The 26501-nt window shown below is 41.7% G+C and overlaps 1 protein-coding gene across 2 annotated transcripts in view; it reads right to left on the bottom strand.

Moving 5' to 3' along the window:
- The window catches only part of MAD1L1 (mitotic arrest deficient 1 like 1), a 696770-nt gene that overhangs the window by 394278 nt on the left and 275991 nt on the right, over positions 1-26501 (bottom strand). For both annotated transcript variants that reach the window (XM_077274781.1, XM_077274783.1), the window contains one exon: positions 26163-26219. In XM_077274781.1, coding sequence (XP_077130896.1) covers positions 26163-26219 — 57 coding nt within the window. The remainder of the gene's footprint in view (positions 1-26162; positions 26220-26501) is intronic.

Below are 26501 nucleotides of genomic sequence, written 5' to 3'. Positions count from 1 at the left end.
TTACTGCCCCTGATACCCCGATACTGAGCCGCTGCTGAAGAATGTGTCCCTATTACTGCCCCTGATACCCCGATACTGAGCCGCTGCTGCTGTATGTGTCCCTATTACTGCCCCTGATACCCCAATACTGAGCCGCTGCTGCCGTATATGTCCCCATTACTACACCTGATACCCCAATAGTGAGCCGCTGCTGCCGTGTCACTATTACTGCACCTGATACCCCAATACTGAGCCACTGCTGCCGTGTCACTATTACTGCACCTGATACCCCAATACTGAGCCACTGCTGCCGTGTCACTATTACTGCACCTGATACCCCAATACTGAGCCGCTGCTGCCGTATATGTCCCTATTACTACACCTGAAACCCCAATACTGAGCTGCTGCTGCCGCTGTATGTGTCCCTATTACTGCACCTGATACCCCAATACTGAGCCGCTGCTGCCGTATGTGACCCTATTACTACACCTGATACCCCAATACTGAGCCGCTGCTGCCGTATGTGACCCTATTACTACACCTGATACCCCAATACTGAGCCGCTGCTGCTGTATGTGTCCCTATTACTGCCCCTGATACCCCAATACTGAGCCGCTGCTGCCGTATGTGACCCTATTACTACACCTGATACCCCAATACTGAGTCGCTGCTGCCGTATGTGACCCTATTACTACACCTGACACCCCAATACTGAGCCGCTGCTGCTGTATGTGTCCCTATTACTGCCCCTGCTGTGTGATTATCTGTGCCCTCTAAATTCTAAGGCACTCCTCTATAATATAGCAATGCCGGGTGCAAGTGCCCTAGAAAACAGTGCCCATATTTTGCCCCCTAGAAAGTAATATTGTCCTGTGTGCCCCTTTGATAGTCACAGTAACACGAGTTCCCCTATAACAATAAGTTCCCACTTTACATTTAATAACATCCCGAGTCTGCCTCCTGTACAGCTCCCCTATACACAGCATGATGAGCTCTTATACACAGTATTCTGACCCCTTAGTAGCCTCCAAACTGATGGCTCCAGCACTGTAATCCCCACACTGTATGATGCCCCTCTAGATAGCCTCCATATAGTATAATGCACCAGATAGTCCTCAATATAGTATAATGTACCAGATAGTCCTCAATATAGTATAATGCACTCCCATAGGCCTACTCTATATTGTATAATGCACCCCCCATAGGCAGACTCTATAGCACAAGGCAGCACCCATAGGCAGACTCTGTAGAATAAGGCAGCACCCCATAGGCAGACCCTGTAGTATATGTTGCACCCGCAGGCAGACCCTGTAGTATAAAGCAGCACCCCTGTAGGCAGACCCTGTAGTATAAGACAGCACCCCTATAGGCAAACCCTGTAGTATTAGGCAGACCCCCATAGGCAGACCCTGTAGTATTAGGCAGACCCCTCCATAGGCAGACCCTGTAGTATAAGGCAGACCCCCCATAGGCAGACCCTGTAGCATTAGGCAGACCCCCCATAGGCAGACCCTGTAGTATTAGGCAGACCCCCATAGGCAGACCCTGTAGTATTAGGCAGACACCCATAGGCAGACCCTGTAGTATTAGGCAGACCCCCACATAGGCAGACCCTATAGTATTCGGCAGATCCCTCATAAGCAGACCTTGTAGTATTAGGCACACTCCCCCATAGGCAGACCCTGTGGTATTAGGCAGCACCCCTTAAAAAAATAAATACTCACCTCTCTTCTTCCTGGTACCTGCGCTGCTCTGAGCTCCTGCTCTGCTCTGAGCTCCCGCTTGTTTCGGCGCCAGGCAGTGACTCATTGTGCCCCCTGTCAGCGTCGCCGACGTCAGACGCTGACAGGGGGATGATGGGGAAGGAGCGCAGCGCTTTTTCCCTCATCATTTCGGTCAGCTGTATCGGCTAAATGCCGGTACAGCTGACCCCCGCCTGCTCAGGGGCCCCATAGCGGCAGGCGGCAGAGCAGGGAGATCGATTATCCCTGCTCTGCCGCAGAATGTAACTGTATAGGTGTGCTGCATGCGCCGATACAGTTACAGCAGCATAGCTCCGGGTGGGCCCCCTCAGAGCACCGGGGCCACGGGAGCTCTAAAAATGCCAGGGCTGTGGAGTCGGTAAGCCAAACCTCTGACTCCCCAATTTCCATGACACTGACTCCATCAAAATGGGCTCCGACTCCACAGCCCTGCCAGGGCTGTGGACTCGGTAAGCCAAACCTCCGACTCGGACTCCTCAATTTCCATGAAACCGACTCCGACTCCACCAAAATGGGCTCCGACTCCACAGCCCTGAACAAGGCTTCCCCATTTTCTCTTCAGGGAAGGTAGCCCAAAATATTCCAGGGCTATGCCTGCAGGCCAAGTCTCAGCTCTCGCTATAGAAATTTGAGAGAGGAAAGGTGTAAAAAAACATTCAATTTTATTGTTAATGCAGTAAAATACTAACGTCCATGGTGACATTAAAAACTAAAGAAAAAAAGAGGAATCCAGCTCAACGAGGTAGTGAAAAAAACTTCTTTCTTTATTCACTTGAAAATATATTCAGTGGAGGATAAAAACATCAGCGATCACAAAAGATAAAATGCGATATCAACGCGTTTCTGGTGACCAAGCACCCTTAATCATGACAATCATGAATATATTTTCAAGTGAATAAAGAAAGAAGTTTTTTTCACTACCTCGTTGAGCTGGATTCCTCTTTTTTTCTTTGATTTGCTACGCCCTGACACAGCGGCTCCGTGCTCCGAGTCTCCAAGGATGTCGATCATGGTGAGCTGGACTTTGTTCGACATTAAAAACTGACGCGTTTCAGGCGAACCAGAAACACATCACTTTCTTAGTGTCATCATAAACAATCGTGTTTTATTGTATAAAAATAAGGATTAATATATATATATATATATATATATATATATATATATATATATATATATATATATATATATATATAATTTTACATTAATGGCAGAGGGCACTGACAATTGTTTTCACAAAAATCTAGTCTTCGACCTCCGGTATCAGGGTCTAGTAGTCTTTGAGTAAACTTTGGTCAATAAATGGAACATAAAGGAAATACAGCAGTCCATCGTCTGCAACAAAGGAGTTTTAAGACCCCCATACACAGACAAAATTTGGCCAAACAGGCCGATACTGAGAGGATTGGCCAACAGCCTAATATCTCTTGGGATCTCATGAGAAGTATTTGATAAACATAGGTTGGGGAGACAAAGCGCAAATAGGGTTTTATCCGGTGTAAAAAAGGGAAAACAGAAAACGGTTTATGCTCACCTGGTTGAGTTGTGACAGTCACAACTCCCGTTTTAGCTTGCAAGAGCAGAATCATAGAATGTTAGAGTTGGAAGGGACCTCCTGGGTCATCTGGTCCAACCCCCTGCTCAAAACAGGATTCAGTAAATCATCCCAGACAGATGTCTGTCCAGCCTCTGTTTGAAAACTTCCATGGAAGGAGAACTCACCACCTCTCGTGGTCACCTGTTCCTTTCATTGATCACCCTGTCAAAAAGATTTTCTAATATCTAATCTGTGTCTCCTTCCATTCAGTTTCATCCCATTGCTTCTAGTCTTTCCTTGGGCAAATGAGAATAAAGATGATTCTCCTACAATGTGACAGCCCTTGAGATATTTGTAGACAGCTATTAAGTCTCCTCTCAGTCTTCTTTTTTGGAAGCTAAACATTCCCAAATCCTGTAGGACATGGTTTGCAGACCGGTCACCATTCTGGTCACTTTTCTCTGAACTTGCTCCAGTTTGTTGAAGGCTGATGTGGATCCTTCGAGGCAGATAAAATGTAGACAAATGGAAAGATGGATCTAAAATCGCACTGTACAGTGGTCTGTCCTGATGAAGTAGTATTGTATTATTCGAAACGCGTTGACAAATAAAAACTGCTTCCAAATACCTTTCACTGTTCTTTCATCATCTGGCGGGAGTTTTTCAGCGAGATTTTAGATCCATCTTTCCATTTGTCTACACTTTATCTACCTCGATGGATCCACGCGGTGCTGCGCTCTGCTCTCACTGTACGGCTGCACTCAGAGCAGGAAGCAGACGGCAAGGGACCTGAAGGACACCGACGGGTGAGTATGTACGGTTTGTTTTTTTACGTTTACGCTGGTAACCAGGGTAAACATCGGGTTACTAAGCGCGTCCCTGCGCTTAGTTACCCGATGTTTACCCTGGTTACCCGGGGACTTCGGCATCGCTCCAGCGCCGTGATTGCAACGTGTGACCGCAGTCTACGACGCTGGAGCGATGATTATATGACGCTGCGACGTCACGAATCGTGCCGTCGCAGCGATGAAAATTTCAATGTGTGACGGTACCCTTAGTCATCGGCTAAACAATCATGTAAGGGGGCCTTAACGTTTACCTTCCTTACATCTTCAGACTGAAGATCATCTCCATGAACGTGTTAAGCAGATCATACATATTAGATGGCTGTCGGCCAAGCAATGCTTCTGCTGATCTTTTGGCCAACAGCCATTTCAGCCGACTCTCTCATACATAGGAACACTCGCTCGGCCTAGCGTACTTCTGTTCTTTATGAGAAAGCTGACAGCGACCTATCTCAGGAAGAATACGATCAGCAGCACGAAACTGGACATCTTCCCCAATTATCAGTCGGCCAGTGACCCCATACATATTAGACCATCAGCCGGACTTAACGATATGTTCGTATTCGGCCAGCATTAGTCTAATGTGTATGAGGGCCTTTAAAAACATAGTATGCAACAATAAATGAACGCCTGAATGCAATTTTATACACTCATCCTGAATAAATCTAGAAGTTATCATGCATTCTCACATTTAGAGTGCAAGGATTGCTGAACTTTCAGCTTGTTATCAAGTAACACTGCCATCATTGCTCACGCCGACTGAGATATCACTCAAAGAAGATGACACTTTAATTTCATACAAAGATCTACACACAATGGGGGCCATGGCGGTATTGTACACCGCATCTAACCTACAGACCCATAAATTAAGGAGAATGGTATAACCTATCAAGTCTGGAAAGCTCAAGGTCTTGCTTTATAATGCCTCACTTCATATGGAAGACAATAAGACAGAGAAAGATTACCGACACTATGCAAGTGATTCCGGATTGGGTAGTATAGTGTAGAGATATGCTCTTGTCTGTGTAGGTATCACAAGAACAAAGCGTATCATTTTCTTGCAATGAAAATATATGTTTCCACTGATGGGCCAGGTTCCAGTACGATTAAAATGTAAGGCCAAAGAAAACTTCCTTCTAAAGGACAAGTCAAGCCAAGATGAGAACAATGGTCTACAGAATATGACGTTTGCATATGGCAAAGTTTGAATGTAAGAAATCGCAGTTATCACATTGGTGGAGGACAATTCTGGTACCTAGCAAACCTCAGGTAAATCTCACAAGCTACAAGTTTAAATTTTAGGCAAACTGAGCAAGAAAAGGATGCAGGATTATTGTCAAAGGATGCCCAGTTTAAAAACCATTTTCATACACTGCATCTCATTCAGAAATTCATGGCTAATTTTGAGTTTAGATTCATCATTTCTTGGCCAAAAGAGAGAGTAGTTACAAGAAGAAGAGTGCAGTAGGTCCCTTTAACTAGGCCTTCAGAACAAGATGCAATTAGTTTCTTGTCAAGAGACCCTCTTAGCAAGAAGGGGTTGTCCATAGGTGTAAACCTCCTTAATGTGAGGTTTACATTAATACAGCACTCTCTACCGAACACTACTTTGGTTTCTATATGAAATCACAAAAAATTGTTTCCTGATGAGAACATCCACAGAGTCATTCTCTTGAGTAAAGCCGATGGAGTCACTTTGGACACTGTTTCGCAACTGCCCTGACAATATTGTTTTTTTTTCCAGACATGCAAAAAAAAAAAAACAATACAAAAAGGATGGAGACCAGACAGTGTCCACAATGACTTCATTGGCTTCATTCAAAATGTATTGCTCTGTTGGCACTCCCTTCAAAATACAGTTTTTGAGAATTCAACCAGAAACCCCAACATATTGCTCATAGGAGTATTAATGTGAACCTAACCAAAGATAATACAGTACTCAAGAACATATGTAATGATAATCAGATCTTAAAAATTGGAGAGAAAAAATGGAGTAGGCTATGCATTCCATGAGATATATTATTTTCTATAATCACTTTGGTGATCTTATTATGAATAACTTTGGAATGACTCTTAGTCCCTTGACTTGTAGTGTCAATGTAGCCAGTGGAAGGGGACTTGAAGATAAAGCATCTGCTAAGTACTCTGGAATGGTCGAGGAACAATTGACCATTTTTGCCTCAAGCTTCAGTTGACTATTGCAATGTTATATTACACTCAGGAGACCATAAATGAAGTCTCCAACTAAGTTTTAGCTTCACTGACCCGCAAATGACAAGAAGGTACTCTATAAACAAGAGCCTTAAGGAACAGATTATATGACAGCAGAATACGTAGATGTAGGATAGACAATTGACATGCAGCTAATCAATCTTTGGCGCACAAGGAAGCAACAAAGCACATGAGCAAAAAAAAAGAAAAAGAAAACTCATCTTGAGTATGGAGGAAAAATGGCATTCTCTACAATATCACTCTTCATTAGTGGCGGTGTGTTCAGTGCTCCTTTATGATCAATGGTCTCTGATTGTCTACACTCCATCCTCACAACCAAATGGAAATATGTAGCTAGATGTGCAAAGTGATCCCAGGTGGTAAAATAAGCATGCTCAATGCGAAAAGCTTGGGTCATCCTTGTCCTAAAATAGGTTCCTTCATCTGACAGATATTGTTAATACATAAAATATTAAAAAAAAACTTTTATGAAGAACTTGCTCTCTATAAGAATCGAGCAGAAGATTTCCAATAAGGGCTAATTCACAAGAAAATTAGGGCTCTAAACAACCTCTGACTTGCATGGAGCTCCCATATGCTTCTATATGACTGATTTCGAAAGGCAGCAACACAAGTGTTATTCTGTTATTTTCCATATGAATCTAATAGAAAAAAAGCTTCTAAAGAAAAATACATCTGACAAAATTCAGGTCATATCAACATAAGAGGACACTTCTTGGCATCATTGGTGATCCTCAATGATCTTCTTATGCAGTTTTCTATTTGAACCCCTGTTTATTGTGGGGTAATGAGTCCAGTTGTTGGAAAAAATGACCAACAGCTTTACCTGAAAGAGTGAACATATAAAATAATTATCTGTCAATCATTAATTGAGACCACCCACTTGACTCCCAACCCCAGAGTTAGGGTTCATATAGACATTTCGGCAAATTGGTCCGATCTCGGACACCAGTACACGGACTGGCCACAGCTTTTCCGACAGGAGCAGGACAGCTTCTATGAGGCTGTGACGCTCGAGTAGGAAGAGCCGTGCCCAGTCTGTACATCGGACCGATTTGCACAGACGTCTTGATTTGCCCTTAGGCCATAGATGGCTGTTTATATGCCAAACTGGAAAAAAAAAGTGACCATTTTTCATTAGTATATTAGATTTGGCATCTGGTTTTCTCAATCAAAAAAATGTATATTTTTAACTACCAGTATGTACTCATTAAATGTACAGTACTTGAATGAAACACGAAACCTAGGACCCATTGCCTTGTATAGGATGACTCGGATCAAAATAGGACAAATCTCTATTGGTTTTGACGGACCACAAAAACAAGGCATGTGAACAGTCCCCCAGACTAAAATGAGTTCATGTGAAAATCATGAATAGAACACACACGTCAAACACAGAAGTCTAAAATAAACTTTACCGGGGATATAAATGGATAACGTACAAGTAATATTGACTCCCATGAAACTATCTGCTCAGCTTCACTCGCTCTTCAACATGCATGCCGAAAAAAACAGCATTATCGACACAACAGGCTCCCTTTAAGTCACAATGCAGAAAGCCATGAAAAAATATGTGAGGTCAATTATTAGTACTGATATTTCTGCAGGAAATTCCACATTCTTGAGCGCATTATTCCTTTTCATAATGAAAAGATAAGTGTTGAGGCCTCACTGAACTTGGCAACAATTTACTGTAAAAGGGCTTTCTACCTCCGAACTACTAGATTGGCCATTTTAATTCAACAAGAAAAATAAATAAAAATAGAGATATAATGATAAATTATTGCTCAAGTTATTTTAATAGCTTGGGTTTATTATTTGTTTAAAGGATTGTGGCTTTCCATAAATTCCACTGAAACCATCAAAGGCCGGAGAAGAATGAGGAAATCGCGATGCATTATCAGCCTCATGCAGCAGCTCAGAAACCGTAAATTGACATTTTGGAGGATTATTGTCTGTCTTGCTGATTAAGTTACTCGCCTGCCTTTATTCGTTGGCACTAATGATCATTTCAGGAGTTATTTGGAAAAAACAATTAGTGGGAGTACAAATCATTGACATAAGCAGTTCGGGGGCTGCATTTATTAGGGAAGATTCTGAAGACAAGAACAACAGCCAGGAAAGTGCAGACTTTGGTCTCTTGCCAACAACTGTTGCAACACCGTCAACGAGATGTTTAATACCATCTACCACCCATTCATGACATATATAATGATACCCTAGTGCCATCACGTTTCACAGCTCTGGTGACATGGCACTACATGTTGGCCCACTGGGAACCAAGAGCAATCAAAGCTTGTTTGGCCACAATGTTTTGGTAGAAGGTTCGGTTGAAGTTAGAGAGGGCCAATTCTATTCTTGCTGCCCTGGTCCAGCCCTCCGTGGAAGCCGGTATCCATTCCGGCATCCTGGGCTCCTTTACTGTTTATTAGGCCCGGCATCCTGGGCACCAGAGGCACCTAGGCCGCCAGGCACAGAAATGAAGACCGACTGACGAGGACTCGAATGGGGAAACTTGAGTCGTATTGCTCATCTCTAGTGTTTGGTTTCCTCCTCCATGGTAGTCCAATTCAAGATCCCTCTACGGATTGTGGAAACCTTGCGGAAGGTCAGTCTACATTGCATCTTTCGAATGAATCCTTGAATATCAACCACCCTTGAAAAAGTTCAAAAAAAATGGAATGAAACACTCAGTAATGCCAACACCACTAGTCTAACGAAAGATCTAGATAAGGAAGGGTTATGATATATATAGCCCAATCTTCCTTCTGTGGATATCACCAAGAAGTCACAGCTCGACAGCCATTAAAATAATAAAACACAATGGGGAAAAAATTCACATTTAAGAAAAGAAGAGTAGAAAGCTCAATCCTTTTTAGATTATTGTTCTTCATGATAAAAGCTCATGTGTTCACTATGTTGAACATTCACAGCCAGTGACATCTATATGATTATCTACCTCCACCTTCTTCCTCCAGCTAAAGAAATGGAGTAAAAATTGGCTCTACCCTGACAACTTAATAAAGATCACTTCAACAGACAGCAATTAAAGGCTATGTCCACCTTGAGTCACTTCATAAATTCAATGCATTTCTATCTTGAACCAATCCCAGGTTAAAATATGTATCATACTTCAGAGCTACACTCATAATTCTGCTGGCTTTAGACCTGAAATCCCCCAACATTTCTTGCTGGTCCACTGCCTGTTCAAAGTTTGCATTTTGAGATGTGTCATTTTTGTGGAGAGCACAAAAGTTGACATAGGAAGACTTAAAGGCCATGTTAGGCTACTGTGGTGGTGGGGAATTTAAATATGCAAATAGCCTCTTCAGAAAGGAGGAAGAGGACTAGTCTGGAACCCTAAAGTCACAGGTTATAAGGAGCAATCCAAAGATTAATATCAACCCTTTAAAGGGCCTTGCCGCATGACAGAATAAGAAGCTAAACAAGAAACCATTTGAAGACACATGCTTAAGGGTGTTTGCCACTCTTCAGTGCAAAGCAGGAGGTCTGATTTGGCCAAGTACTAGGCCTCAGACAGGAAGCCTGAGGGGTATCGTTTCTCCTAGTAGGGAAGACCAAGATGGCGTAGGAAGACTTATAGCCACGAAAATGTTCCTCTGGGAACTAAAAGGTCAAATAGCCTATTCAGAGAGTAAGAGAACACCGTGTAACAGCTGCAAAGTAAATGTGAGTTCATGAAAAGTCGTGTCCACCGTGTGTTCAAATAAGCTACTGAACCCAGTTTTTTTTGCACATTTTTTCCTTGATAGGGGAGCTTAAAAAATGTATATAAAATGCATAATTGTGTTTTTAAGTGCAGAATCCCAGCGTTCCTGCACTAAAAATGCAAAAAAATATAAATAAATGTAAAAAAAATCTGTCCAATGTTCACCAAAAAACACAGTGAATATTGCTATTATTTTGCTGCAGACACCTGCAGGAAACACAAACAAAACAAAACAAAAAAAAAAACATTTTATAATAAGGGAATAACATGACCTTCTTATAGGATTGTGAGCCCTCGCAGTTGTGACTTGCATTATTTAAGATTACCGTACTCGTTTTTATTATGTATACCCCTCCTCACATGTAAAGCGCCATGAAATAAATGGCGCTATAATAATAATAATAATAATAATAATTGGATATTGACAGGTAATGGTAATTTTATCTTGGGATAACCCAAGTAATATTTTGTAACAATTTTTTATGCTTCGTACACTGTAGACCGAAAGACATAAAATAATAAAGAAAAAACTAATTTTAAGCAATGATCTTTTTAGGAGAATATCTGTCCGCCATAAGGAGGTGATAAATTGTAACCTGTCAGCAATAACAATATCATAAACTATAATGTCGCTCTAAAATTGGAGAAGCCATTTCAATTTCTCTACAGCAAAAAGAATCGAGCATCAGACTTTCCCTATAATCCACAATTCCTTCCCAATCAAGGTAATACGGCCGCATGCCGACACCGAGCTATTCCCACAATGTGGCCATTGAGCCCAGCTGACAAATTAAGGGTTATCGGTCATGTACTATCAGTATCGTTCAATTAAAGGGCCCAACACTACCTGATTCATCAAACTGATTAACTGTCCGCAGACCCCAAGGGTTCTGTAACAATCCAAAGGAAGGAGAAGAAAATAATAAAATAACACGCGCTCACAACACAAAAATAGCCCTGGACTTTGCCGGTTTGCTTGAGCTCTTAAAGGGCCGTGAGTGCAGCGCCCGCTGTGCCTACACGATATATTAGCTGCTTTATTTCAGCAGTAAAACTGGGGAACACAAAAGAACACAGCGCTTTCCTCCTTCTCGTGGAAATGTTCCAGCTCCAGGTATTTTGCTATAGAGGCCATTACCGGGTCATGAAATGGGAAAATGTGTGTTATGGTATAGCGGGAATTCAGCAAGTGCCTATACAAATATATACACCGCCACGTCAATCGCTAACAGGGTGAAGGACATTTTGTAGGTTCATTTTCTTGAGTACTAATGTAAGACAACGAGATGTAAAACTGTTCAATTTTTTCCCCGCAGGCTGCAAGGGAAACTTGTTGCCCAACATATGGCCATTTGGTAGATTAAACCAAAATTTATGGAAAAGACTAGATATGCTCTGAAAAGAGTAAAGAATGTTTCCAAGTCTTAAAGGGAATCTGTCGGCAGGATTTCACCCCCAAAAGTATTTATATGTGCATGTAGTTCTTTCAAAGACAAGTCCAGCAATACCTTTACATGGCCAGTCCGTTGCTTCGTTCCTGAGAAATCAGCGCTTAAATTAATATGCAAATGTGGGTGTAGATCTGAAGCCTCTGTCACTCCAGCTCTATTCCCAGTGCAGCTTCCTCCTGCATGACTGATGTCTCCTTTCCCTGAAATCACACAGCATATAGACACTGTCAAGTCAAGTGGGAGGAAGCAACGCTGGACAGGAAATAGAGCTGGAGTGACAGAGGTTTCAGATCTGCCATAGCCTCATTTGCATATTAATTCAAGTGCTGATTTCTCAGTAATGGAGAAAAGGACCGACCATGTAAAGATATTGCTGGACTTAACTGTGAAAGAGTTACATGCACTTCTAAATAGTTTGGGGGAATTAAATCCTGCTGACAGATTCCCTATGAAGGGTTATAACATAGGGGATAACGTACTGATTGATAGGGGTCCGACTCACGATCCCAAGATTAGGCACCCAGGAACTGGGCTGTGCCGAGTATTGAATGGAGCTTGGGTGCGCGTGCTTGGTTTTTCCTTTCTCCTTCATTTCCACTGACTCTGTGACTGAAGGAGAAAGCTGAAATATCGCCAACCCTGGATAGTCCCTTTAGCCTTTGGCTATTACTTTATTCATATTGGGTCTGGAGGTTCTATCAAGATTTCCAATATTTTTTTTTAATAACGTTTTTGAAAAATTCAAAAGCCTTGACAAAACATACCAAGACAATTAGGTCCATCTTTGACCAACAGATTCATGAAGACTGGACGACGCATCATACTGCCCTATTCGCAAAGAAAACAATGACACTGGTGAGAATAGAGTCCATCATGGTCAAGACAACTCACCTCTTGGACTGACTCTACCCCAGTGGGTAAATTTTGGAAGAACTTTAGATAGTTTTCCAATCAATGATGAAAAGAGTATGTAATATGGAACAAGGCTGGTGGAAGGCATCGATTTGCATCTTCTTGAAATCCACCCCCACCACTGTTTTTGACTGGCGCCTTTTACCATGTAATGAGAATACTATCCCTGGAAGCAATGAACCTACGCTTTTGAGTATTATCAATTTGCTATAGCCAACCCTTCCTAAGGCAACTGTTTGCAGATCCTCTGCGGGTAGCTGTATATTAAGGGAAGAGATATCTATCCAATCTCATTGATGAATCTTTCAGGCTGATTGGAAGTTCATAAAGTAGGTAGGGAAAAAAAAAAGAGAAGATGCAGAAGAAGCAGAAGAAGACATCCTGCAGTCATGGGGGAAGGAAAGCAAGGACCTCCAACGTGGTATTTTCCGAAATACTGCCTGTACCACGTGCCACGCCAGAGAGGCAACGGGAGATTAGGGAGGTTAATAAGTGGCTCAAGAATTGGTGTAGGAAGGAGGGGTTTGGGTTCCTGCAGAACTGGGCCGACTTCTCAGTGGGCTACAGGCTCTACGCTAGGGACGGGCTGCACCTCAATGGGGAAGGGGCAGCTGTGCTGGGGGAGAAAATGGTTAGAAGGTTGGAGGAGTGTTTAAACTAGGGATTGGGGGGGAGGGTATTCATTTTATAGGAGGGGAAGATAGTGCAGATAGAGAGCTGGGCACAAATAAGGAAGTTGGGGGTGGCGGTGGCATGGGGGGTGGGGTTAGAACAGTTAATAATTTAAGAAAGAATAGAGGTACAGAGAGTAACATCAAGTGCATGTATACTAATGCCAGAAGCCTCGCCAACAAAATGGACGAATTAGAACTAATGTTGTTGGAGCATAATTATGACATGGTGGGGATATCTGAGACGTGGCTGGATGAGAGCCATGACTGGGCTGTTAACTTGCAGGGCTATAGCCTGTTCAGAAATGACCGTACAGATAAGCGAGGGGGTGGGGTGTGTCTATATGTAAAATCTTCCTTAAAACCCATCCTGCGTGATAATATAGGTGAATTTAATGAAAATGTGGAGTCCCTGTGGGTGGAGATAAGGGGAGGGGGAAAAAATAATAAATTACTGATAGGGGTTTGTTATAAATCTCCAAAAATAATGGAAGCAATGGAGAATATCCTCGTAAAGCAAATAGATGAAGCTGCGACTCAAGGAGAAGTCATTATTATGGGGGACTTCAACTACCCTGAAATAGATTGGGGAACAGAAACCTGCAGTTCCAGTAAAGGTAATCGGTTTTTGACAACTATGAGAGACAATTACCTTTCACAGCTGGTTCAGGACCCAACAAGGAGGGGGGCACTGCTAGACCTAATATTAACCAACAGGCCAGACCGCATATCAAATATAAGGGTTGGGGGTCACTTGGGGAATAGTGATCATAAAATAATAAGTTTTCATGTAACCTTTAATAAGATGGGTAGTAGGGGGGTGACAAGGACACTAAACTTCAGGAGGGCAAATTTCCAACGGATGAGAGAGGATCTTGGTGCAATTAACTGGGACGATATCCTGAGACACAAAAATACACAAAGAAAATGGGAGACGTTCATTAGCATCCTGGATAGGACCTGTGCACAGTATATACCGTATGGGAATAAACATACTAGAAATAGGAGGAAACCAATATGGCTAAATAGAGCTGTAAGGGCCGCAATAAGGAACAAAAAGAAAGCATTTAGAGAATTAAAGGAAGTAGGTAGTGATGAGGCATTAAATAAATACAGAAAATTAAATAAATTCTGTAAAAAGCAAATCAAGGCAGCAAAGATTGAGACAGAGAGACTCATTGCCAGAGAGAGTAAAAATAATCCCAAAATATTCTTTAACTATATAAATAGTAAGAAACTAAAAAATGACAGTGTTGGCCCCCTTAAAAATAGTCTGGGTGAAATGGTGGATGAGGATGAGGAAAAAGCCAATCTGCTAAATGACTTTTTTTCATCAGTATTTACAAAAGAAAATCCCATGGCAGCCAATATGACTAGTGATAAAAATTCCCCATTAAATGTCACCTGCTTAACCCAGCAGGAAGTACAGCGGCGTCTAAAAATCACTAAAATTGACAAATCTCTGGGCCCGGATGGGATACACCCCCGAGTACTGCAGGAACTAAGTACAGTCATTGATAGACCATTATTTTTAATCTTTAAAGAGTCCATAATAACAGGGTCTGTACCACAGGACTGGCGTATAGCAAATGTGGTGCCAATATTCAAAAAAGGGGCAAAAACTGAACTCGGTAATTATAGGCCAGTAAGTTTAACCTCTACTGTGGGTAAAATCCTGGAGGGCTTTCTAAGGGATGCTATACTGGAGTATCTGAAGAGGAATAACCTCATGACCCAGTATCAGCACGGGTTTACTAGGGACCGCTCATGTCAGACTAATTTGATCAGCTTCTATGAAGAGGTAAGTTCCGGACTGGACCAAGGGAACCCAGTGGACGTAGTGTATATGGACTTTTCCAAAGCTTTTGATACGGTGCCACACAAAAGGTTGATACATAAAATGAGAGTAATGGGGATAGGGGAAAATATGTGTAAGTGGGTTGAGAGCTGGCTCAGGGATAGGAAACAAAGGGTGGTTATTAATGGAGCACACTCGGACTGGGTCGCAGTTAGCAGTGGGGTACCACAGGGGTCAGTATTGGGCCCTCTTCTTTTTAACATATTTATTAATGACCTTGTAGGGGGCATTCAGAGTAGAATTTCAATATTTGCAGATGACACTAAACTCTGTAGGGTAATCAATACAGGGGAGGACAATTTTATATTACAGGATGATTTATGTAAACTAGAAGCTTGGGCTGATAAATGGCAAATGAGCTTTAATGGGGATAAATGTAAGGTCATGCACTTGGGTAGAAGTAATAAGATGTATAACTATGTGCTTAATTCTAAAACTCTGGGCAAAACCATCAATGAAAAAGACCTGGGTGTATGGGTGGATGACAGACTCATATTCAGTGGCCAGTGTCAGGCAGCTGCTACAAAGGCAAATAAAATAATGGGATGTATTAAAAGAGGCATAGATGCTCATGAGGAGAACATAATTTTACCTCTATACAAGTCACTAGTTCGACCACACTTAGAATACTGTGCACAGTTCTGGTCTCCGGTGTATAAGAAAGACATAGCTGAACTAGAGCGGGTGCAGAGAAGAGCGACCAAGGTTATTAGAGGACTGGGGGGTCTGCAATACCAAGATAGGTTATTACACTTGGGGCTATTTAGTTTGGAAAAACGAAGACTAAGGGGTGATCTTATTTTAATGTATAAATATATGAGGGGACAGTACAAAGACCTTTCTGATGATCTTTTTGATCATAGACCTGAGACAGGGACAAGGGGGCATCCTCTACGTCTGGAGGAAAGAAGGTTTAAGCATAATAACAGACGCAAATTCTTTACTGTAAGAGCAGTGAGACTATGGAACTCTCTGCCGTATGATGTTGTAATGAGTGATTCATTAATTAAATTTAAGAGGGGACTGGATACCTTTCTGGAAAAGTATAATGTTACAGGGTATATACACTAGATTCCTTGATAAGGCGTTGATCCAGGGAACTAGTCTGATTGCCGTATGTGGAGTCGGGAAGGAATTTTTTTCCCCATGGTGGAGTTACTCTTTGCCACATGGGTTTTTTTTGCCTTCCTCTGGATCAACATGTTAGGGCATGTTAGGTTAGGCTATGGGTTGAACTAGATGGACTTAAAGTCTTCCTTCAACCTCAATAACTATGTAACTATGTAACTATATCCAGAGTTCAATGAAACTTTAATACGAATGGTTACAGCCGCAGCTCATTTCTGTAATTGAACTTTTAAACAGACAGTTTATTTCTTTTTAATTTGAGGAGAATGTAGCGCCGGATCCCACGAGTCCAACTAGCATTGGAAAATAGCTGTAGCATTTACGTTTCCCAGTGTACCGCCTCTCATTGCTCTAAATGAAGTCATGCTCCAGAGGTTGTGTTCCCTAAACTTGTCCTCGGAGTAACACATTTGCACCTGAAATCGTCTGAAGGTTCAGGATTCCCCCATTGTGGTGCACAAACTTTAGCAGGTGCTTGGTATCGATGGAGGTACGTCATGGTAGAAACCACCGAGGGGGATTTTAACCACCAAGGATGAAATAAAACTAAAATTATCTTCATATGGCAGCAGTTGTAAAAAAATCAATGAGATATTGCCAAAAATAATACATATTCAGAGACTCTTGAAATCTCAGCTGCTGCAGAACCTTTTTTATTTTTTATTATAAGCATAAAGGAGGCTAATACATATTGGATGAATGTTGGCCAAACTAGATGACCATCTGATGAATGTGATAGCGTCCTGACACTTCCATGATGACAGGTGAAAGCAGGTTAGGCATGTTAGATTACAACATGCCCAATCCTATTGTTCAGAGGGTAGATAAGAGAGACCTATCTGGCATCAACTTTCTCCCCATGGAGAACACATGGATGATTTACTGAGAGTACGGTGTAAGAGGTTGGGAGAATTTAGAAGTCAGCTACGTGAGCATTTGCCGAAAGAAAATCAGGGTATATAGCCATCTGAAAGGGACTGTCAGCATGGAATGACTGTTCAAACTAAGTCCCGTCGCTCGGTGCTTCATGGCAGAGCCAGTCATTTAAATAAGCTCTCCCGCCTTCTTGTTTTCCTTATATCTCCATCACCCCTTGGTTAATTGACATCTTTGGCTTAATAGAGTCCGAGAACAGCAGAAAAAGATGGAAACCAAGCAGGTGGGAAGGTGTATTTATAAGGTTGGCCCCGTCATGATACACCGAGCGTCTGAACTTGGTTTGAACAGTCATTCAGTGCTGACAGCGTCCCTTTAAATAAGAGTGTCTTGTCCAACACTGAATATTAGCCGAATTAGATGACCTTCTAATGTTCATTGACCATCTAACATGTATGGTGGTGCCCCAAATCTTCCCCAATGGCAGATGCCAGGGGAAGGATCAGTCTTGCGCTGAAGTACAGTGGCCTTTTGTCCTCCACTGAATGCTGGTGAAAGCAGCCAACCATGCATGTGTATGGTAGTGTCCCAACGCCACACCAGATGTTAGGATAAACAAGGTCAGGCATGTTAGATTTTAACATGCCCAATTTTTTTGGTTCTCAGGGGAGATGGGAAAGAGATGTCTGACAATGGCTTACTTTCAACTCCCGATTAAGAACACATGAACGCTTTGACAGACCATAGGGGCTTGGGAGAAATAGACATCAGCTATGGTGAATGTTCATTGATCTGGGGTCTACGGTCACCTTAAGGGGAAGCAGATTGATGTGAAAAACATTAGTTCTAATGTCTATCCTTTTTGCAGCAGCTGAAGAACATTACTGCCACCAACATGTCAACCACTGGTTATACAAGTGACCGGTGACAGAGCGCTGAGCGGGAGAGAAGAGCTGTCAGAACTTGATGATTGGATAATACAATGATCGGCGTCATATAGCCATCAGAATGTGATGCTTCTACAAATAACATTTAGCCGTGCACTGGAGGGTGAATATCTATATAATATCATGGTGTGTGTATATGCCTGGTACGAATGGATTATGTCAAGTGGATTGATAAGAACAATGATAAGTAATGTACGAGGCACCGAGCCTGTGGTTTCCATATGCAAGTGCAACATTCATCATTTTAATGCACTACAGCATATGCTAAAGATGACACGCACATATATATGATACATGCAATACAGTCTGTGCCATCTGTAAACTGCTTCCGCAGACAAAAAGCATCCGATGATCTACAATACTTCATGGTCCAGTATTTATCAGGTCCTACTGTTAGTCGGATTAAAGTTGTTTCATTGGGTTTGTACCATGTTCGGGAGCGCACTGCTCCCCTGCCTCCTGGCTTCCTGCTTGGCAGGGGGCAACGCGCTCCTGATGACTTTATTAGCAATTTAACCACAATTTATCCTATTTAAGAAGATTAGATAACTCCTTCATTTACACATATCAACAAGAACCCTCAAAAGGTTTTTGCTCTTCCCACCAAAGCTCTGATCCCTATCTGAACTTAGCCCCAATCAGACCCACTGGCGCCGTTTGCTAATTGCTAAGCATAGGATTAGTATTTCTAATCAAAGAGGTAGAGATGCTCAGGCCAAGCTGGGAACGTGATATTGCGTGATTTACACCCTTGAGGACAGGCAATAACCAAAACCATGTCGAGACAGCAAAAAAAAAAAGGCACTCACAGGATTAGAATTCATGGAAAAGGAAAGAGAAATGTAATTGATGAAGGCTCATCTTGATGAGTTGTGGTGCTTGATTGTCCTCCATTAAGGACATGTTGTGAAAGCCTGGATGCCTCGCTACTGATGCCCTCAGTAGGGTTTGCTGCATGTCACTGGGATACTAGTGGTGTTACGCAAATGGAAGATGACAGAATGGAGTGAGGACACTATGAAGGCTCAAATACCAGTGATGGACGGTAAATCTTTTAACGTTGTGTATCTAGCGTCTCTCTCATAAATGGGATTCTAAAAGCACCGACTGTCATCTCTGATCTCCAGGAAAGTGAAAAACTATCTCCACTGAATATAGATTTTACCAATAGTATCTGCACATTCATGCACAGTATCAATAATACCGAGCTCTGCCAAACCATATATGTGGACAGCTTGGCTTGACTAAGTGGAACATTTGTATAAAAAAGGTTTGTGAACATCTACTAAGATATCATTCGTCTTCAATATCTTATTTTACTTACTTATATAGTGTCACTATATTCCACAGCGCTTTACAGACATAATCGCAGTGCCGATGGGGTTCACAAACTAAATTCCCTATCAGTATGTCTTTAAAGTGTGGGAGAAAAACTGAGAACCCGGAGTAAACCCACGCAAACACGGGAAGAACATACAAACTCCATGCAGATGTTGTCTTCAATGGGATATGAACCCTAGATCCTGGAGTTGCAAAGTAACAGTGCAAACCGCTAAGCCACCATGCTTTCCCATCATCATCATTTCCATCATCTCCTCCATCATCATCATCATCTCCTCCTTCATTATCATCTCCATCATCATCTTCATGTCCTCCATCATCATCATCTCCTCCATCATCATGTTCTCCAGCGTCATCATGTCCTCCATCATCATCATCATGTCCTCCATTATCATGTCCTCATTATCATCACATCCTCATCATGTCCTCATTATCATCACGCCCTCATCATGTCTTCCTTCATCATCTCCTCCATCATCATCTCCTCCATCATCATCATCATCTCCATCATCATCATCTCCATCATCATCTCCTCCATCATCATCATCTCCTCCATCAGCATCATCTCCTCCATCATCATCATCTCCTCCATCATCATCATCTCCTCCATCATCATCATCTCCTCCATCATCATCATCTCCTCCATCATCATCTCCCCCATCATCATCTCCCCCATCATCATATCCTCCTTCATCATCTCCTCCATCATCATGATATTATCCATCATCTTATCCATCATCATCATCTCATCCATCATCATCTCCATCATCATCATCGCTCATGACTTCCATCCCCTCGATCATCTTTGTCATCTCCAACTCCATCATCTTCAACTTTTATTAAACAAAGTTACATTTTCTGAAGACAACTGCATTGGACGCAATCTGATTCGTTGCGATGGTAACGTTTGCAATGTGTTTGTCACTTATTATCAGACCTTAATGCTTTTCCAAGCACAATCCATGTCCCTCCTGCGAGTAAATTCATCTTTGCTTATATAGAAGATCTCAGGCTCTGGAGGAATTCCTTCAGAAACTGATCGCGTTAAAGAATGTTGGCTGTAAGTCTCTGCAAATTGGAGATGAATGCGTCTTCATACCCTCGCTAAGTGAATCCTTGGGGTGACTCTCCAACATTAACTAACACCACAGGCATATCAATTACAGAACAAATGAATCTAAAATAAATAAGCAAAAGGTCACCTAGCAAAATAAAACGTGATAATTATAATTGCGGCATAATTGCCACTGTCATTTCACGGAGATCATAGAATGGATCCTTTTTTCCCTTAATGCCACCGAGGATTCCAAACATTGGATGATTTTGTGTAGCTGCTATCAGAAACTCATTTTACAGCCACTCTTGGCCGTGTCTAATTAGGGTGAAGTATGTTAATGATGGAGCGGCGCTGCCTACAGACGCTTAGAGTTGCCATATTAATTGTGTTTTGGGGAAAGAAGCATGAGTTGTGCTTATCCAAGGTAATTAGTGATGGATTTGTTAATTAATACCAGAAAGTCAAACTGCCTTTGTCTTGTCTGGTGTAATTAGCTAAAGAAGTTGAACAAAAAAAAAATGTTTGTTTTTCTTCCCCATCTTACAGCAAAACTGACTAGATACCACACCAATAGTCGACATGTAAAATATGACACAGCGCTCATTAATCTGGGACCCATTGCTTCATACATCCAATTAAGTTATGTCTCGATGGTCAAAAAGTTTTGTTTCCGGTTTTCAGAAACATCCTTGAAAAGTCGGATTATTTTTGGGCCAAAAATAACCCTGAATATACAGTATATATACTTGAATTGCTATCCCTTTAAGGGAATCTGTTAGCAGGCTTTTTTTTGCTATGCAATCTGAGAGCAGCTAATACCCTAATTTGTGTGATGTGGGAAATACTGGGCTGCTTGCTGTCCTTTTGATACAATCCGTCTTCTCAGCTGCAGATTCAGCAGTGCTCAGAATGCTGACCTCTATATAACCCCACCCACACCACTAATTCACATTAAAGCAGCCAATCAGTGGCGGGGGCGGGGTTGGACTAGGAGGCACCAGGCAACTAGTCCTCTAGTGATACTCTGATGATAAAACACTGGTTTTACTAAAATGGCAACACACAGCCTAGTGAGTGATACATCGCTGGAATCAGGAACTCTGCCCCCACATAATGCTGCTCTTGGTTTACATAAAATAAAAACCTGCATAAAAATACTTGATTTGCCATCCCTTAAAAGGTATCTGTGTTTGGTTAATTACACTTCCACGGTGAAAAATTCGGCATTTCTTCAGCCTTTTTCCTTCATTTTGACACTAAATTTAAGACTACAATTAATAACTTCACCAATGTCGTGGTAGTAAAAAGACTATGCAGATCCGATTCAAGGTACTGTAATGGAGCCTAATTATTCCCGCATTTGATCACCTTCCATTGCTTGCCCACCCCCTCACCCCCTGGCGGCTCATTCTCCGCTGTTATGCATATCGACTTGTATGAAAGCAGAAAAAAAAGAATATTTCAGCGTCGGCTGCAATTTATCACATAAAAACATTAAGTTGAATTATGTGACACATTTTCTGACAAACTTAGCGAAATTAGAAGAAAACATTGTGAAAAAGTAGAGCTCTCTGCTTGATACCTGAAGAGGTGAGAGAACAGGAATTGGAAACGGGTCTAAATTAGACATTTTCAGCCAATTTAGCCGGTGAGAGCACTGCATTTGTCTGACGGCAGCGTATGAAGTGCCAGCTGGAATATTCAGCTAACGGTTTGGGTACATTGTGAATATAAGAGCCGGTCATTTGTTTCCTCCATTGAGGGAATAGTGCTACTTGATGGCACTGACATCGAACAAAATGTAGAACATACAAGTAACCCCCTTATTGCACCGTATTCAATTCCCACAATTTGTTTCCATTCTCCAAGTTGATAGTTGAAACATGGTGATGACTTTTTCTCTCCATTTCTGTAATATACGGTAATAGCTTGCATACTCGTGTAATGATACAAGAAAAACAGCGCTCACTAACATAATTGATGAAAGGAGACAAACTTTTAGGGTATGTGCGCACGTCAGGATTTCTTGCAGAAATTTTCCTGGCAAAAAACGGACATTTCAGCCAGAAATCCGCATGCGTTTTTCACGTGTTTTTGGTGCGTTTTTTCACAAATGCATAGAATAGCGGGAAAAACGTAGAAAATCTGCAAAATTAATGAACATGCTGCTTTTTTTACCGCAATACGTTTTTTTCGTGGAAAAAAACGCATAATGTGCACAAAACATGCAGAATGCACTCTAAATGATAGGATGCATAATGTATGCGTTTTTAATGAGCTTTTATAGCTTTTTTATCACAATAAAACGCAAAAAAATTGTGAAAAAACCTGAACGTGTGCAGATACCCTTACACAAAAACAAACGCAGGCGACCAAAACTCCATCCATAATGTGCACTGGGTGGCGTGAGCTGTTATTGAAAAATATTTATAAGAAAAAAAAAAAAAACACTTTCTGCAGAATAATAAAGAATGATTTATATAAGATAGTCACACTCAAAGCCCACTGCGGTACCGCGGGCTGATACATGGCTTATTTACATCATAAGTTAGTTCCATTCATCTAAATGGGTGGTATTAGTGGTATGTACGGCGGGACGAGAAGAGGGCAAAACGAGAAGGGTGCGAAACGAGTAGGGGGCGAGAGGCAGGTCCAGCAATGTGAGGGTTTGAAAGGAGGGAGTAAGGGACGAAAGCAAAGGATAAAGTATAACAGTGGGAGATGGTAGTAAGATGGAGAGGATGAGAGCGAAAGAGAGCGAGGGACGAGGGCGAGAGGGAGGGACGAGAGGGAGGGATGAGGGCGAGAGGGAGGGACGAGGGCGAGAGGGAGGGACGAGGGAGAGAGGGAGGGACGAGGGCGAAAGGGAGGGACGAGGGCGAGAGGGAGGGACGAGGGCGAGAGGGAGGGACGAGGGCGAGAGGGAGGGACAGGGCGAGAGGGAGGGACAGGGCGAGAGGAAGGGACGAGGGCGAGAGGAAGGGACGAGGGCGAGAGGAAGGGACGAGGGCGAGAGGAAGGGACGAGGGCGAGAGGAAGGGACGAGGGCGAGAGGAAGGGACGAGGGCGAGAGGAAGGGACGAGGGGAAGAGGGAGGGACGTGGGGAAGAGGGAGGGACGAGGGCGGTAAAAAGTGGAAGATGGGAGCAAGAGGGAGAGGGAGAGAGGGGAAGAGAGAGACGAACAAGAGCGAGAGATGAGGGGGAGGGACAACAGCAAAAAAGAAAAGACGAGATCGAGAGGGAAGGACGAAAGCAAGAGGAGATGATGAGAAAGAGAGGAGAAGCAGAAAAGTAGTGGAGAGGTATGGGGAAACAAGTACGCAAGGTAAAACAAGAAAAAGACAGCAATTATCCAGCTTTATAATCTTATGAATTTAGTTATTTTTACATGTGATTCTCAGAATCACTACACAAGACACCACATATGTTGAGATGAAATAAGACACGTGGCTCTAGTCATTATGTTGACACTGACAAAAGATGGACCACTTCCTCATCTGAACGACTAATTGAATAACACATTTTGCATGCCATTTATATTAGGTTATAAGGCAGATTTTTTTTCTCCTTAACAAATTAAAGTTATATTTCAGGAAAATGAATCTTTGCTTCTTCCCCTGGGGCACATGGGGCCATTAGCAAAGACGTGGATCCCGGAGGATACCCACAAACCTTAAGCTAAATGAGAGACAATGAAAACATGACAGACTGTACAATTTATACGGTTCTGCATCTCAATCTCTTCCCCCGCACAGCTGAACAGCCCCTGGGGCAGCCCTTGATCAAACCTCGGTGAATTACACTAAACTAACAGGGTTCGTTCTTTCACAAAAATATGAGATAGATTGGTTAGGTTATATTTGGAACGGTGGGATTTTACATGTCGGTAATTTATCCTTGTTACAAATACGGGGGATTCGAGGCTTGGAACTAAATGGCAAAGCACAAAGTAGAGAAAATTTCATTACTGATTACAACATTCAGGGAAATAAATTACACCTCAACAACTATGGAATTCTTTGGGATAAAATCAACACCATTTTTGGCACTTTGTGAGGGAGAAAAAAAAAAAAAATCCAACAAAACTACCGTATATATATATATATATATATATATATATATATATATATATATATATATATATATATATATATATATATATATATATATATATATGTATATTTATATAATTAATAAGTTCAGTGAAGATGAAGGCCTATCTACACCGGATATCTTGATGATTCATTCATCTCTAGTCAATACTTACAATAATGGACCAGTGTGAAGACGATGAGACATTATCGGCAGCAAAATAGGTATGGTCAGCTGCAGATCTAGCAGTGCTCAGAATACTGAGCCCTGTATAACCCCGCTCACATTACTGATTGGCTGCTTTCTGTGTACGCTGTGCATAGACAAAAAGCTGCTAATCAGTGGTGGGGGCAGACTTACATAGAGAGCAGAAGGACTACACGGCATGCAACACATAGTCCTGTAGTGATAATCTCCTGCTGACAAAACACTTATTTTATTGAAACAACAACAAGCAGTCTAGTAAGCGATACATTAATGGAATCAATCTCAGGCCCTACACCATGCTGCTCTCAGATTACATAAACACCTGCTGACAGATTTCCTTTAAACAACTGATCCATGAGATACGGATGAAGATCAGAGGTGACCACCAAAGCATCACTGCTGGAGCTGCAATCATTCAACAGGTGAGTACTGGCTATTACTTTAATTAGCCAAATTCATGAAAATCCAAACAACCCCTTTAAAGGGTTGTTGCACCTACTATAAAAAAATCAATGCAAAGTAATGTGACAACTTTAGTAATCATCACGTGTAATGGAGCTTTAAAGGGGATTTTCTGTCTGGTTTTACAATTCAAAAGTCGCTGACAAAAAAGAAAATATTAATATATATATATTTTTTTTATTTCTACAGCACTTTACAATTCAGAAAAAAAAATATATACTCAACTCCTGAACTCCACTCCCTGCTCCAGACCAGAAGCGATGGCGTCTCATCCACCAGTCACATGATGACTGGTTGGATTTAAGGCCAGCAGACTGGTAGGCTGGACAAAATGGCTTCTTCTCCAGCGGAGAAAGTCGGAACAAGAACATATTGTTTTTCTTTTATCAGCATGGCTCCTTACTGGGAATTGTCACAAGACAAGAAAACCCCTTTGATGCTCCATTGCGCGTGATGATTCTTAAAGCAGTCCCACTACTTTGTATCAATTTTTATTTTAGTAGCGTTCTCAGGTGTAATTAAAAAAAAAAAAAAAAGGAAAATTCCTTTATACAAGACCTGCCACTTGCCATGCCTTTATACTTTTTAACTAACTGGTATAAATTCCACTGTTCTCTGGAATCTAGCAATATTTTTCTTTTGTTCTTGCTCCTCTCCATTGGGGAGATATGATCCCCTCCACCCTGTATATAAAGCTAGTCATGTTAGCCAAATGGGAGTGGTCAACATCTCTGGGCATCTTCTTGGTGACCACGCCCAGTTAGCTAATATATATATATTATATAAATGTACTTCAGGAATGGCGAGACGCAGGAACAAAAAATTAGCAGCGCCAGGTTAAATAAAACAATATGAAAAAAAAATTACATATTTATGCCAAGTCATCTTTAAAGAGTTATCCCGTCTAATGACATTGCCATACGAATCAGTGGGAATAATGCAGGTGCGCTGCTAATAGTAAGTCCAAATTACCATGAATTGCTGAGAAAAAGATCAAAATGGAAAATTTAGCAAATCGAAATTCTGCTAAGAAATGCGAAATGATAAAAAGAAAAAAAAAATTGATAAAACTTACCAGTTCTGCCCTTTGCTTTTGCAAACCAGTTTCTTCCAGAGCCTGAGATAGTTGGACCTAAAACATTTATAGAAAAAAAAAATTATATAAGGACGGTCATCAAGAGACAACGGAGTGGGCTCTAAAGACATCAAACATGGGACAGAGGTTGCGGAGGAAATAATGAGGGTCTCCGGCTTTTTTTGCTAAACGAAAACATAAAAGACACAATCTTTGACAATAAATCAAGCGAAAGTACATAAAAAAAGGAAAAAAAAAGTTGAAAACTTGAGAAGACAAAATAGCTGATATCAGAAAAATCATTCTCCAGTCGTCTTTAGGTATTTCCGACTTTATTTT

The sequence above is a fragment of the Ranitomeya variabilis genome, chromosome 7, assembly GCF_051348905.1.
Source record: "Ranitomeya variabilis isolate aRanVar5 chromosome 7, aRanVar5.hap1, whole genome shotgun sequence".
Classification (NCBI taxonomy): Eukaryota; Metazoa; Chordata; class Amphibia; order Anura; family Dendrobatidae; genus Ranitomeya; species Ranitomeya variabilis.
This window is presented reverse-complemented; position numbering and strand designations above follow the sequence as displayed.